The 15855-nt window shown below is 35.3% G+C and overlaps 1 protein-coding gene across 1 annotated transcript in view; it reads left to right on the top strand.

Annotated features, from left to right (window-relative positions):
- Positions 1-15855, top strand: part of LOC115598951 (transcription initiation factor TFIID subunit 4-like) — a 132774-nt gene that overhangs the window by 76035 nt on the left and 40884 nt on the right. The window contains exon 14 of the mRNA XM_030457972.1: positions 14334-14456. Coding sequence (XP_030313832.1) covers positions 14334-14456 — 123 coding nt within the window. The remainder of the gene's footprint in view (positions 1-14333; positions 14457-15855) is intronic.

Below are 15855 nucleotides of genomic sequence, written 5' to 3'. Positions count from 1 at the left end.
CAGCTGCCAGCTTTCATCTGCCCCCAGTTCCTCCGGGCGCTCCGCGTCACATGCTGTAACCTGAGGGGATTGAGACGCACCTACTAAATCTTCTGTTCCTCTGCCCACTCAGTCTGGGTGCTGCACATTGCACCGGCAGCAGGCAGCTGGCCATCAGCAATCAGCTGCATGCCTCCTGCTGACAAATCTTCACTCGCTTCTTTGTGCGAGCTACAGATCTATCTACCCGGGGTCCCCCACATCTCATTCCCGGCTGTGGTCCGGAAGGGTATTTGCATGTGCTGTCATCTCACAATGGCAGCCCCTGGGTTGAAATGCTGACGTTTCGTAGAAATCCCTGTGTTTTGTAAAATCTGATCGGTTTCTAGAAGATGAAACAGTTTCTTGGGAGCAGAGTTAAAGCTGAAGTTGGAACCTATAGTAGAAAAATTTTTAAAAAAGTAGTTTAAAACTTCCTTTCTGGCACATTTTTGTGAGAGTTGATATATGTGCATGCAATACCTTTGTGTATCTCCAGGTAATTTATAAGATGTACAAGACATGAATTTTCACAGCTCACTTGAAGAGTATTTTATTTAGCAGATTGTAGAGTCAGACAGAAAGAAATAACCTGATTCTGCATATCTGCTTTGTACAGGTATGCTATAATTTCCCTACAAGGTTTGTCAGCATCTGTCCATCTGTGCTGGGGTGTTAAAATTTACATTTGTGTACTTTGTATGTATATGTGCATTTTGGAGTAATGTGAACATGAACTTTGTAGTAATTTTCAGGTTGTGTATATTGGTAGAGCTTTAAGGAATATTTAATAGAGATAACAGGATAAAAAACACCACTTTTGACTTAGTGAATGCTAAACATTTCTGTCTGTAGTTAGCATACTCTTCAGTTGCAAGATAGGTGGCTGGTCAGTGATGTGTAGAGGTCATGAAAGGTGTGTTAGCATCTATTTCCTATTTTTAGTTCAGCGCTGTCTTTAAAAGTACATTTGTGTCAGCCTGTGAAAGAGACTCCCAATAGTTAGCATCATCACAGGTGAATGATGAGATACTGCTCAACATACCCTGAAAAAGTAGCTCCCTTTTAGTAAATAAAATGTATTGTTATTATTCACAATGTAAACAGGATGGTCATCTTTCCTTCAAGTATGGATTTACTAAAGGTATAGATTATCTCTAAAATATAAACATCTGAAAGGTATTACTGTATTTTAACTTCATTAGGCAGTTCAGAAAATATTTGTAAGGCTTCTGCTTTCATTTGGTGTTGAAAATTGTTACTGAATTGATGGTGAACTTCTAGTTTTCCATGGAAACGGTTAGAAAAGCGTGAATGGGATTTCCTGGGATGGGAAGCTATGTTAATATATTTGTGCTGACAAGTATCTGTACTCTGTTACAGCTTCCTTAAAACTGATATCTTGGTGTCTGTAGAATTGAAGCAAATTGAAAAACAGTATGATGCAATTACAGTTCATAGGTTTATTGACTGTGCACAGCCATGCGAAAATCTAAATAAGCCATCTGAAGTACAGAGAAGGCTTCCTTACACTGCCGTGTCCTTTCTCTTTGCAACTAATAAATCTATTTGTATTCAGAGCAGACATTTATATTCTTGAAACAGGAATAACACTGTGGATTTCTGAAGATTTCTCTTAATCTTAGTTTTTTACATACTATCAGGTTTTTAAAGGGATTTTCATCCTGCATGGCCAAAAGTCATATTCACATGTCAAGGTGCATGAAAATCTATTAATTTCCAAAAAAGTAAGAATAATTAAATAGCCAAACATTAAAATCTATCCTGGAAGGGCATGTTCATATCTGGCAAACACGTCAGACAAGTCAAGTAAGCTTTAGGAAGGTGTCAGATCTACAAAATGGGAAATTAGACTGAACATAAAAACTGAACTTAGGTGTTAATTGTGTACAGGAAAATAGGAGAGAGGGAGAATGTTCACTCTATAAGAAACACAATAGAAATAAAATCAGTGAGAGCAGAGCATATCTTTACAATAATTTTGTCTATTTACTTTCAAAATCTATGTTTAAATTCTGGAGAAGTTCATAAGGACCCCTTAGTCTTAAGGCAGCCAAGCACTTCCTGGCTCCAGTGGATGTCTGCCAGCCCTGGAGAAGCAAGATGGGCTCCTCATTGTAGGGTGCCTACAGAATATATAGGGATATCTATATATTGTCGTACTAAGATAGATAATAATTCAGGTTACTTAAAATACATGACTATTTTACTGTGTATGCTGCTGTTTAATTAAGTAAAACACTTTCAGCTTCCTGAAAGTTTGAGGAAGAGTAAATTAATTATTCAGAAAAATTGTTCTGTATTGTAATAATTATCTGTTATTAGCAGTTGCAGGTTTTTCATTCTTAAGCAGCACATTCAGGGAATCCATTGTTTACTAGGGTGTGTCAGAAAAAGTAAACATGGGATTATTTTTTTCCCCTCTAAGAATATAAATTGTTTGCATCTTTTAGCCATTTTACCTTTTTTAATGATCTAGGGGACTGCAAGGTAGAGTGATACAGACGTCCAACTTGCATGGAAAACAACTAAAGGACATGCTGCTACCCTATCAATTTCTCTAATTTAGCCTCGGGTTGAAAACTTGGGCCTTATTTCAGGATGCAGAAGTTGAACAGTGCTCTGGGTTATACTAGAGATGTCACTTCTTGGAGGAGAAGGGTAACTTCAGGTCATGACAGACTGGCACAGTTTTCAGAGACCAATTCTTAATCCCAGTTTTGTCAAGGTTTAATCTCATAATTTACACAGAGATAAAATATACTTCAGTATTGAGCCAAAATTCTGTGTGTTTTTTGCAGTCATGGTGCTCAGTAGAAGGTGCTGAGGTTTTGTTAATGTGATTTTTTTGACATTTTTGGATATGGAGCAATTGTAATGAATATTTCAGTATCTAATACAGTGTTATGTTACCTAAAATGCATGAGTTTCTTAAATTTGTCAATCAATGATTCTATGAGCATTACAATAGATGAGGATTGCTTTGATCTGCTCAGCTGTACAAAAATTAAAAAAATTAATAAATGCACATTTCATAAGCAATCTGAGGTAATTTTAACAGAGGCATTAAAAGTAATTTCTGAGTTAAAAAACAAATGCTCATCTGTCCATCTGTCAATGTGGAGGCATTATTTCTGGTTAGTCTGAAACTTGAGAAACAAACCCTCTAAATCTGATGGAGAAGGAAATGTCTGCCTTAGCAGTCATGCCAACGTTTCAGAATGCTGAGAACACGTGTAGGCTAAGTATTAAATGTGAGAATAATCAGACCATTTTGTCTCAGGGATTTCTCTTTTTTGCCCTTTGTGCTTCTCAGTGTGTTTTTGCTCCTGTAACTTTTTGCATGTGCATTCCTTATATTAAAAATATTGGAAATTTTAATCTTGTCAGTCACACCAGTGTCACTCTGGAGTAACTATTGACATCAGTCGCAGTATTCAAAATAAACAGGATTTGTCCCTCTGGTGTAAGGTACAATCTCCTATCAAAACATTTCCTGTGGGCAATTTAGATGCATTGTTATCAGCTAAATTTTTACTTAAGTGAAAAATATTTTTAAATTATATATATATATAATAAGATGTGTTTATACCAATTATTTTAAGATCAACTAAAAGTTTTGTGATTTTGCATTTAATTCTGGTTTTGCATGTTTAGCATCTATTTCCAATCTCTTCATTTTGATTTTATTTAAAGCACAAAGAATGTAAAGGTTTCTAACACACTGAATCTGTTTTCTTTTTTGCAGTAGTTTCATATTTAATTACAGCTGTCTCTGATAATAAATAGTGTGCCAGAGTTTGTAATGTATTTTGTAAAGCAAAGTCCTTTGGTGAGTTGGTTACTGAAACAATAAGCATTTGTGACAGGTTGTTTGCTGAATACTTTCCTCTGTGCATATGGCAGATCATAGCTCAGTTGTTAGCAGATTATCCATTGTGCCTTGATGTTAAAAGGGGATACCTCTCAGCCTGTGTTTAAAGCTGTTCTGCACTGTCCTAAGAATGATTATTCTGAGTAGGATCTAACAGAAGTCAGGGGAAGTTCCCAGGTACTAAGAAGGGGAAAGAAATAAAAACAACAAATAGCTTGTAGTGACTTTAACCTTTTACTAATGATCTCTGATAGTATTTATTGTGAGCTTTTCCACTGAATTTGAAACAGCTTTGAAGCAGTTAACCAGTTCTATAATGGAGCATAGTTAAATATTTTTTAAATTTATACGAAAAAAAGAATCTTTTAAGACATGTAGAACCATTATTGTAAAGGGGTCAGTATTCTAATCCCATGTTTTCAAAACAGGGTTTGTCATAAAATTGGGGTTTTTTTTAAACATCAGTATTTTGAACATCAATTCTAGAATGGTAGGAAATTTTGCCCTATTAGAAGAGGAAAGTCAGAAATACTTGTTTTCAAAATGGTGAGGGAGAGGAATGTGTGATGAAGATATAATCTGTAGTTTTCCTCCCTTATTAAAATATTCCAAGAAATAGAGAGCAAACAATATAGTGGATTTTTTTTGCTAAGAATTATATTCTACTGTTGGTGACAGACTTCTGATATTTTGATATCTAAACCAGAGGTTCAATTTACAACTGAAAATGAATGAAACCCTCATGTGTTGTTTTGCAGATGGGGAGGGTATTTTTGGGAAAAACAGAATGAAGAGTGAATGATTAAAGTATTTTACTTGAGAAGATAAATGTAAGGAGCTACATTTTAGATCATCTCATTTCCTTTTTAATGCAAATCTGATTCTTTGATTATTCACATTTATTATTTATTTATTTATCCCTATACCAAAGTTAGAAATTATTACATATTGGGAATGTAGGCAGTTTTGTAATGCAATAATAATAGTGCAACTATTGCACCTATTTCATCTATTGATGAAAAAGAAAAAATATTTTTAATAGAATTAAAGTTTTTTTAAGCTGCTACACTTAATGTAACTGCAATTCTTTAGGGCAGAAAAATGAGAGAAAACAAATAGTGCCCCTTAAGCAGATGCTCATTCATGTAGGTTAGCTACTCTTTGATTTTAGGAGGTGATAGGACTTACAGTTGGAAGCCTTGGTTTATTGTGCCGTTATTTATATCTGAAATAAATGAGGAATAAGCATAAAACATGAAAAGGGAAATTAGGTGTTATGCTAGTTCTCTTACTTTTTGTATTTTATTTACATGAAATATACATTTTTTAATGGTGTGTTGCTGTGTCTTTTGTTGACCATATCTGTACGCCAGGTCTGTCTGCTTGTTTCCATTGGCTTGTCATGTTCACTAATTAGGGAACTGCTGCATGATTCACCTTGTTAATTAGAGGGACTTGCACACAAAGGCCCTTCGGGCAGTGCGAAAGAAGAGCCTAGCACTAGTGCCCTGAGAAAGCTACAGCCTGTGAAGTAATTCTTCTCATCTACCTTCTATTTTTTATTTGAAATGAATAAATCATTGAGATTTTCCTTGTGGAGTGAGAATGCAAGAATTCACATCTTTGTAAGATGTAAATTATATGTGATCAATAGAAGGGGATGACTACTGTATTGTACTTACAAGATTCCCTAATTTACTACTTGTCAGTGTATGAAAAATTGCTTGAAATGTTTTGTCCCCACACTGTGGTGTGTTGTTCCCTTGATCTGCAGGAGAAATGAGCAGTAGCGGTTTTGCATAGTTAAATCTGAAGTAAAAAGATGTAGATTATTTAAATTTTGAGCTTGTTTTGCATCCCCGTTGGAACTTCCATTTTGCAAGTGAACCCCTAGTACTACCCCCACAACTTTCAACAGAGAGAAGATGGGTGTCTGGCTGTTTTCGTTCCCAGTACTGCTCTGCTTCAAATCTCTCTTGAGGAGAGCAGCATGCTCGCTTATATTGTGTATTCTTTGGTTGAATATAGTTTCAGAATAAATTAAATTGTTTTTGTCATGTCACTTAGACTTGATCAAACCACAATTCAGACTGCAGAGAAGGATATTGTGTTAAAAATGCACAACTAGCCTTTACAGTACCCATTTCTCATCTTTTTTCTGACAGTTCAGAAATTAACTTCAGTGCCATTCTCTCTATTTGAGTGAAATTCTGTGTTTCTGTCAGACCTCTCCAACTGAGGCCACAGCTCAAGTTTGCTGCTCTTTGTAACTTCAGTCTGTAACTCTAGACACGACTGTCATTCATACAGGTTTTCACTGTTTTTGTATTCCCTAATCTTCATTAAAGCATTAGTTTTGGAGCCCTCACATAGCTTCAGGGGGAAAGAAGAACACCCTCAAAATATTGAGAGGATAGCAAACTCCCACTTTGATTAACTAGAGACTGGGAAAAGCTCTAGTTAAACCAGTCTTTTTCACCCAGGCTCCAAGACTTGAGGATATTCTTCTGTTGCTTGCACCTGAACTCAGGACCCTGTGAGTAAGCCATCAAGCTTTTTGGCTGGATTCTTACCAGTTGTATTTATAGTGTATGTCTATGTCTTGTTCCCTTTGAAGAACAGTTAGAGAAGATTTCTTACAGCTGTTTGCTGTTGGGTTGGCCTGAAATAAAATTAAGACCAATAACAAAAATATACTAACAGATATAAGGGAAGTAATTTCAGAACTTTCTCATCTTACTACAAGTAAGTTGCCAGCTCTCGTAACACTGATCCTTACAGCTGTTTGTGCCTCAGAGACCCTTTGCTCAAATGATCTGTGTTTGGATCAGAAAATCTACCAAACACCATAATGGGAGCTAACAAATATTATGGCTTAAAATAAGGGTGTCTCTAGCTTAGTCTAGAAGAGTCTGGGACTGGTGGGGATAAACTGTTTGAGCAATAGTGTAATTAAACCCAAGCAAAATGTGCTGGAGCTCCAACCAGCAGTTTTTGAGGAATGAAGAAATTTAATCATTAAGGTTACTGGAAGGACAAAAAAACCCCAACATTGTTGCAGAACTCTTTAGGAGGAATTGGAGTGATATCTTTCTTTAAAAAGTAAATACTACACATTTTATAATATAGATAATAATAGGTAGCTTAAGTGATTGTTGTAGAGTTGGAGAAAGAAATGGCTTTAATTTAAAGTGAAATAACTTTTGCATTGTATTTGGAAAATCAAAAAGGCAACCAACCAAAAATATACAGAATTAGAAGAAGTTTGTAGATACCCATAAAGAGTCTTGGTTGATTAAAGGTACCAGTGGGATAAGAAGAACTTAAAATTATTTGGGGAATAAAATAGTATTAGAGACAAAGTATGTTAAAAAATTAAAAGTCCTTTTAAAATCACTTTGAAAGTTCTTCATGCTTTTGAGTTTATTGTAAGCTTTGAGTAATATTTAAAGGAGACTTCCAAGAAAATTGAACCTATGAGTATGAATATCTATGAATCATTCAGGCAATCTATGAACTTGAGTAGTAAGAAGGTAAAATTTTAGTTTTACTGATAATTATTTTTTAAATTGCATTTGTCTAGGTAATGTACATGTCTTGAGAAAATTACAGTTAAGTCTTTTTTCAGGGAAAAAAAAAAAAAAAAAAAGACTGGATGCACTTGGAATTTCCTGTACCAGAAGCTTGATATATATTGTGTTGAAAATAATAGGGCAAATGTTAATGGAAAATTTGAATAAACTTCTAAACCATAATGAAATTAGATGTAATAAACATAAATGTCAGTTGTAAAAAAGACACTTGGTCTAAAGTACCCCAGTTAAGGTTCCAGAAGTGTATTCAGATGCTCATTATTTTGAAAAACATTCATCTTGGGGGCTGAAATGTTCCCAGCTTAGTCTTTGCCCAGGGTGATTTTTTCAAACACTGTGCAATGATTTTCGACTGTTGCTAAAAGTGTGTGGAAAAGAAAAGAAGAAGGGAAAAAGAAAAAAACCCCAACTCACACACCTTTTTCAGTAACATAAAAATCTTGGTCTACTTCAAATAGTGTACAGCCATTGCAAGTGGAGATAGGAGCTTTCACTGAGTGGGGGGAAACTGCTTGTGGAGAAGTAGCATCCACTTTTGAAGAGAATTTAGATACAATTTTTGGCAGAGCTGTCAGTTTCTCACAGAATGTGTTCACTGTGTGTTTTGCTCTTAAACATATGAAGTTCTCTGGTATTGCATTATTGCAGTGCCACCTCCCAACTTAAGCTACTTTTGAGCAGTTTCTTACCAGTCAGTGTGCTATTGCTGCAGGAGTTCTGCTGACCTTTAGAGACTTCGGTAATGCAAAAGAAAGATGGGAACATGGCATGAGCATGCTGCAGACATTACCTGTTTTTCAAGACTCTCTCTCTCTGAAGTTTACTTTACGTATCGATCCTTCTTGATCATTGTCCTGGACTTGCTGAGGTTACTGCCAGCATTTTAATTAGTTTCATTTTTTAATTGAACCTTCTGTTGTGGACATCTTAGGACATGTGTAATGGTTCCACATTTCAGGCTTTCCTCAGCAAAAAAGATGTTTTTCCAGGGGGTGCAATCACTGTCTGAGACTGATGGATATCTGTTGTAGAACCATCAATTAAGACAAGCTTTTCCCAGCATATGACCCTGTTACCAGGAATTAAACCATCCATCGCAAACAGAATTAGGAGGGATTTCCATCGATGCCTATTGGCTAGAAATCAATGCTTAAATCATTGTTTATATGATCTTGCCTTCATCACATATTTCTGCCATTTAGTGCTCACCACTGCCAATTTCCTGTTGGGTGTTCATTCCTGCCTGGTTTTATTCTTGATTGTGGTTTACAGTCTGTCGATATTTATAGCTTCTGTGGTGCTTCTAGGCTCTTCTCTGTCTTCTTTCTTCTTTTCTTCTGTCTTCTTTTCTTCCTAGGGAATTTTAAGTAGCCAAAATCTAGTTCTTTGTGGGCTGAGTTGACTCTGTGAATGCAGAAACTTACTTTTACAACTCAGCATCTCTTCCCTTATTAAGTCCTGCACTGACAGTATTTAAACATACTTGACGACTTCCTCAAGTTCTTCCTTCTTTATCTGCACAATCATGTCTCTTTGTCACCAGGTCATTTTCATTCCAGGCCAATCTGCTTGTAGGTTAAGAAACACCTCCTTCACCTTTTTCTCTCTCATGTGATGCCACTTCCTCATCTCCCTTTTAGTTTTGAAGGTCTTTATGTGTAGGCTTGAATTGTTCAGAGTTCCTGTAGTCCTCTTACTTTCTGATCATATTGAAAGAAATTTTTCTTGGTGCAGTCCCAAGCAGCTACAACTCAGGGCCCTACCTTGTCTACACCTCTGCTTCAAAGAAAGTTAATTTCAATTTGCTTAGGTTTTATTCTGCATTTGAGGCTCCTTTCACCTTTCTTTCAAGATAGTTTTTACTCATCATTTTGAAATACAACTGTCTTTCTGTTGAGTAGTGCACTGCCTCACTTGCTGTTTGGCATTCCCTTTTCAGATTCACTGCCATGTTTGCATAGCTGATGTTTACACATTTTGTGCCCACTGAAGAGGAAGAATCCTTTCTCAGCAGTACAAATTACAGTCACTGCTGGGGCTTCTAATTTTCTGGATTGGAAAAGGATTGGAAAATTGGATTCTAATTTCTCTGGATTGAGACCTGTATATGTCCATACAAGTATCCAACATTTGTTTTACAATTGTTTTTTACAATTGTCCAAGTTATAGCTTGGACAAATCCACAATGTTCCTCTAGCCGTAACTTTACCAAATTTATTCTTGCTTTAGTTATCATTTTGAAAAGTGGTAAATTAATTTATATCTTCCCTGTTCTCTTTTGTTACTGTAATACTAGTTAACAGAGAGAAGATTTAGTTTTTAAAGAAATCTTGAAAATTAATCCATACTCATTTGTGGAACAGGTGGTTTCTTCCAGTTGTGTGGATTGCCACAACTGCTGATGGAAGTAGAAATCTAAGAACGAAGAAAATGTACTGAAGCAAATATTCACACCATGTATTTATTCCTTAGTGTCTTAGTGACTGTTGTCATGATGCCTTCAATTGCAAAAAAAGCTTCAACTGAAAACAGCTTAAAGTAAATGTTTGGTTTCTATTGAAAAATTATTTACAAAGCATGCCATGAATTGCAAAATATTAAATCGAGATATTAAGTTTTAACATTGATACTTCAGGTAGCCATGTAGCTGTCTTGCTTGTGGCATCTGGCTCATGGCATCTTTTTATGAAGTACCTAAATGTATAGTAAAAAGTACTGAATTCAGGAAAACAAACTGAAATTTTAGAACCTCATTTGTTAACTTTACTTTATTAAAATTGTAAAGTAGTGTTCTTTCTGTGGTTTTAATGTTATGGCACCATCACAAAGAGAAAAATCTCATTATGTGAAGTAATATTGGTGCTTAATTCTTAGCACTGTACTTTTCATCAGGGGGATCTCTTTCAGTTAAAGTTAAGCAATGAAATACCTCTCAGTAAGTAAATGGCATGGTGAAAATAAGTTAGAATCAGATGAGGAGCAATGAACAGCATCTCATTTGTAAGAATTTTTCTTGAATAATATATTGGAATATTTATCTGTGTTTTAGATAAATATTTTTTCTTTCAAAAAAGGTAACTGTTAATAAGTGTGGTTCTAAATGAACCCTTCTCCCTTCCCAGAGGGCAGAAATTTTAAAACACTATTGATAAATATATCTGTATTAATTGTGATGATGGCAAGTTAAAGACTGATATTTCATCAGCATTCCAGTATGAAAATGAGAGTGCAAATGAATGCAGCCATCAAATGGTTGCATCTTGTTGACTAATGTAGTGATTTGTATTAATGTCTTGTAAATTACATTAATTAGCAGAAAAATTATTTATTTTATCAGGATGCATATATATTAGCAGGTGCATCATTTGTTTAAATATCCAGAAATTATTAACTGGCTTAGAAGATAATGCTATGTAGTAATAACAGGCTGCTTTCTTACTTTAAAATATGTGTCCGTGTAAAGTAAGAAGCTTAAGAAGCTTTATTTTCACAGATATTTTTTAGAGTGATTTGGGAGCATTGAAGATGGCTACATTTAATTTAGGTTGTTCTTAGTGCTGAGAATTCAGAAGGTGATTACTTTGGAACTATGTATGCAAAACAGGTTACAAAGTCATTTCCACTTGAGGTAGAGGATATGATGATTCCAGAGTACTGGAGAAAAGAGCCTCCACTGGTCAGGGTCATGCATTTGGCACCCCAAGAGCTACATCTTAAAAGTAATCTCACTTGACACCAAAGCAGAGCAATTAAATCTGTTTTAATTACACAACTAACATAAAACTGTTGGGCTGTTCCTGAAGTTCTTGCAAGACAACAGCAATAACCATATCAGATTTTATGACTACTGCAAATAGCTTGTATCTCCATGGCATTAATTTTGAAAAGCTTCTGTTGAATCAGATGTTAAGAGTCACACTGCATGTGCAAATGTCTTTATGAAAGGTACAGTGTCCCCTCCTTTTGAACCAGAGCCAAGTTACTGCCTTCTTTTTTCCCTTTCTTTAAAAAAACAAAAACAAAAACAAAGCACAAACAAAAACCCGGTGATCTTTAAGGTTGCTTCCAACAGAAACCATTCTATGATTCTGTGATACAATACAATTGGGGATATTTTTGATGAAGAGTAGAGGATGAGCAGGGAAGAGGCTGGTACAGATAATATGATGTAGAGTATGAAAAAAAAAAAAGCATTTGACCTGGAGATGGAAAGAAGAGGAAGTTGGAATGGAGATATGAAGAAGGCAACAAATAGATTGTAAGTAAGGCATGTAGTAGAGGAGGATCCACATGTGGAGAATTTTAGCCTAAATAGACAAGCTGGGTGAAGCAGGGTAGGAGGTACAGATAAGTGAAGGGGAAGGTCTTGCCAGGATTCACCCAGTGTCAGTGGGGAAGAGCCCAGCTTCTTCTGCTCCATATACTGAGCTAGGTTTCCTGTCATGTGCTAAACTGCACATTGTTGAAAGTCTTGTGTATTTGTTTAGATATCAGTGCTAGGCTAACATTAAATAAAAAAGGAAGGACAAAGAATGAGGAATAAATGAGTGCAAACCCTTGTGCAGACTCTGGAATCTATTCCATGTTTTCTTGGTAGAACAACACTAGACACTTTTCAGGTCTTGAATTGAGGGAATGTTTGACTTACAATCTAAATGTGCAAAAATATAAAAAAAATACTAACTTGAAGCAACCTCTCAGAGGGACTGTGCTTAATGTTAAGTGTTGAAACAATCACTGTATGTATTGCAGTACAGATAGTACAAAGAGCCAATTAAGTATTAGCTTGCTGTTGATTTGAAAATGGTGGCTTAGGATACAATAATCATAATAACCATAGCATGATATCAGTTATCAGACTGTATTTTTGTCTTTCACCTGCCAGGAAACAAATACTCCAGTGCAGAATTTCTTATTCTGTGAAACCATCCACGTTACAACTTCATCTGAGATCACTTTAAGCCAGTTGGCCTTCACTTAAATATTCATCAAACTTCTGATAATTGTGATAACCCTTATAGGCTGGCAAGCATGGCAAATTAGCAAAAAGATGATTGATCTTTTTTTATATGCAGTTTTATCTTCAACCTTTCCTGGATATATGTTATACTATAGTAATAATTTCTTCTCTAAGGTATTTGCCAGTATCTGGATTTGCACATCTATTTACAGTTGCCTTGAAGCCTCATAATTACAATACAGCTGAAATGTCCATTTTCTTTCCCTGACTACAAATAGGGATCAATGGAATTTTAAATGACTGCTTACGGGCTAGCTTCCGATCATGACCTTTGTAAATGATTAGAGCTCACCACTGTTGCTATCTACCTTGAAAGGGTAAGCGGGCAGGTCTGTCTAACTGGCATTTAATCTGGAAGAGAGCCAAAGATATTTGAGCTAAAAACCTAATATGACTTGGCAAAGAGAAATATGTTCAGACCTTTGCACTATTATTTAGATATTCTTCCATGTTTCTTTTTTGCATTTAGGAAATTCTTTTATCCTGTAGCTAAATGAGACATCTATTTGAAGATAATGTTATATTGAAGTGCTTAAAATAACTGAAGTTGCAAAATATATAGCCAAAAAATGTGTAAAATGGGCTTTCAAACTCTGAATTTGCTTTTTCTGTAAAACATGAAATGTTATATTGCTAAATGAGTAACCTGGAAAATGCACTAAATAGGCTGCATGAAGTAGACCTGCTCTTTCTAGGCAGAAGTGAATGGAGGGAAGACACCATACATTGGTACTTTTTTTTTAAAAAAAACCCCAACTTCCTGTCCTTTTAACATTGGCCAAGATAGTTCAGGCCCTACTTGTACATGCAGCTCACATGTAAGTAGTGGCTTGGATACTTCTATCTACCCTTGTTAGTTCATTTTTGCTCTAATGAAAATTGTGCCTGTGTCATGCAATGTTTTTATTACCACTTCTGAATTTCTTGAGGTATTGTTCTGTTCATTTCTGTAGAAGTGGGAACAGGTATGACATCAGTGGGATTACAAAATAAACATTCCTGAATTTATTGCAAACCTAGTTTTGAAATTAGCAAGAGTGATTACTAAGGGCTATGAATGTTTTTGTCTAAAATCAAAGACTGTTACCTAATCAATTATTCTTGTTTAGTATTAATGATCAGAATATTTATTAAAGTAATACTATTAATGGGAATATTTCTCTTATAATTAACTCTGTAAAAGGATTATATAGTTTATAGTGAATATTCAATGTTACCTCTTCATCATCTGGTGGATCTTCTCTTATTTTCTGTAGCATGCCTGCAGTATTACCTAATAAAGTTGGCAAATTATTTTCTTAGCCTCAGACTGGTCAAATGTGTTGTTACCCAAATCCTAATCTCAGAGAGTAGTTGTAAATTCAGTTCATAGAGGTTTTGTGTCAGCAGTAACTTTTTTTAACAGATGTGAGTGTTTTATTCATTTACATAATGATTTTTTTTAAAGCAAACGAAGTATATTTAAAGCATTCAAAGTAAATGTGACATAAAGAAAATGAGATGTTTTTTATGATTGGAGTTGGTATTAATGCTCTTGATATCAGTCTTAAACTGGAGATGTGAAGTGTTCAAAAGCAGTTATTTGGAAGCAGAAATGTCGTGGAAAGTCAAGAGAACTTCTGTAGTATTGTTATTACTCTATTGGAAAGCTGAGTGCTTGAGCTCCTGAAATGGGATTGCTAGGAACAGCAAAGTACTGTACGGATTGCTCATCTGTGACTTCTACCTCAAGCTCACAAGCCTGAAAATAACTTTTTGATTTGACAGCAGAATAAAAACTAAGCATTTTTTTTTCTGTCTCTAACAGATGCAACAACAAGAACTGGCACAGATGAGGCAGAGGGATGCCAATCTAACTGCACTGGCAGCCATCGGTCCCCGGAAGAAACGGAAGCTTGATTCACCTGGGCTGCTTACCATAGGAGGAGAGGTATGTGTCTCTACACAGGATAAGAGAAATTATTACCTCTAAACTTGGTAGAAATAACTAGAGATTCTACATGCCAATACTTTTCAGTGTTGTGTTGCTTGGAAAAATGGATGCAAATTACTAAATCAGAAGGATTATGAGTCCAGTTTATCTTGCCACAGTTTAAGAGGCATCTTCTGTGTTTTCAAGTGTTAACTTTAAACAGATTAATAAAGAATACTTCAAAAGTAAGTTAAATGTGTAGGTCTCTCCCCTGTACAGTTCACTATAATCCAGAGAAACCAGAAAAGAGTAGGGCATGGAGAAATATCCAGAAAGAACACAACTATAGACACTTGCTTACAGTTTGGACCAAGAGAACTTGTAGAAAAAGTAGTAAATGTGGTTTTGTGACAAATATACATCAAAACTTCTTACAGAATTGTTTTCCCTTGCAACTGCAAAAGTGACTTTGTAATCATGCTAATTATATGTAATTTTATTAAGAATACAGTGCTCTAGAGGTGGAATCAGATTTTTTAGCATGAATCTCCCGTTATCTTAAATGAAGAGGTAGCTATACTACACAATAGAATGCAAAATCATCAAAGCATGGTATGTATTAATCAAGGTGGAGCACTGGGGTTAATATGGTTTCATTACCTTGGTAAACTTTGTAAGAATATTATGTTGTTTGGCACAAATATAACTGGGTTTCTTTTGTTTCCACTAAATATGCCTACACTTCAGGAGACAAAGTAATTCTCCCTATTACATGTCTCTTCTTAAGAAAATGCAAACATTTTGGTTTGAATAACTGACTAACAGTTTTGGCTCAGACATTTGGCTGTCTAAATGCCAGACACTTCCAAAGGCCTTTTTGTTTTCCATTTTGGATAGCTTTCATCTGACTTCTGTCTCTTTTCATATGCTAAGATTAGTGCTAAGGAATTAACTGAACTAGGAATAGAAGTGGATCTTGTTTATATTCTCAAGTTGACTTCTGACTTCAGATATGTAGGAGGTTCTCCTGTTTTCTGGTAAAATTATTTTCAGACTGAGGGAGTTTCCTGGGCTTTATGTTGTCCTGTTACATTCCCTTCCTTTTGGTCTTCTGCTTGTCTTACATTCAGTAAAGATTCTGTTCTCTGTATGCACCTGTAAGCAACATCTGCAGTAACAGGGCAGAAGAAGCTTTCATTAGAAACTCTACTGAATAGTTATAGCTTTGGCTTTCACTCAAGATTAATTTAAAAATTATTTTAAACTTCTAATAATACATGGGCCCTTTGAGATTCTAACAAACATACATTCCTTGCTTGTCTTTACTTGACCAAAGGAGTATTTTCTCCCAAGTATCAGAATTTAATTTTTGGTGTCTATTGCCCCTTTTAAAAAATTATCTTTTTTTTAAGCTTTT

The sequence above is a fragment of the Calypte anna genome, chromosome 11, assembly GCF_003957555.1.
Source record: "Calypte anna isolate BGI_N300 chromosome 11, bCalAnn1_v1.p, whole genome shotgun sequence".
In the NCBI taxonomy this organism is placed as follows: domain Eukaryota; kingdom Metazoa; phylum Chordata; class Aves; order Apodiformes; family Trochilidae; genus Calypte; species Calypte anna.
The sequence above is the reverse complement of the archived record's forward strand: the minus strand, read 5'-3'. Positions and strand labels throughout refer to the sequence as shown.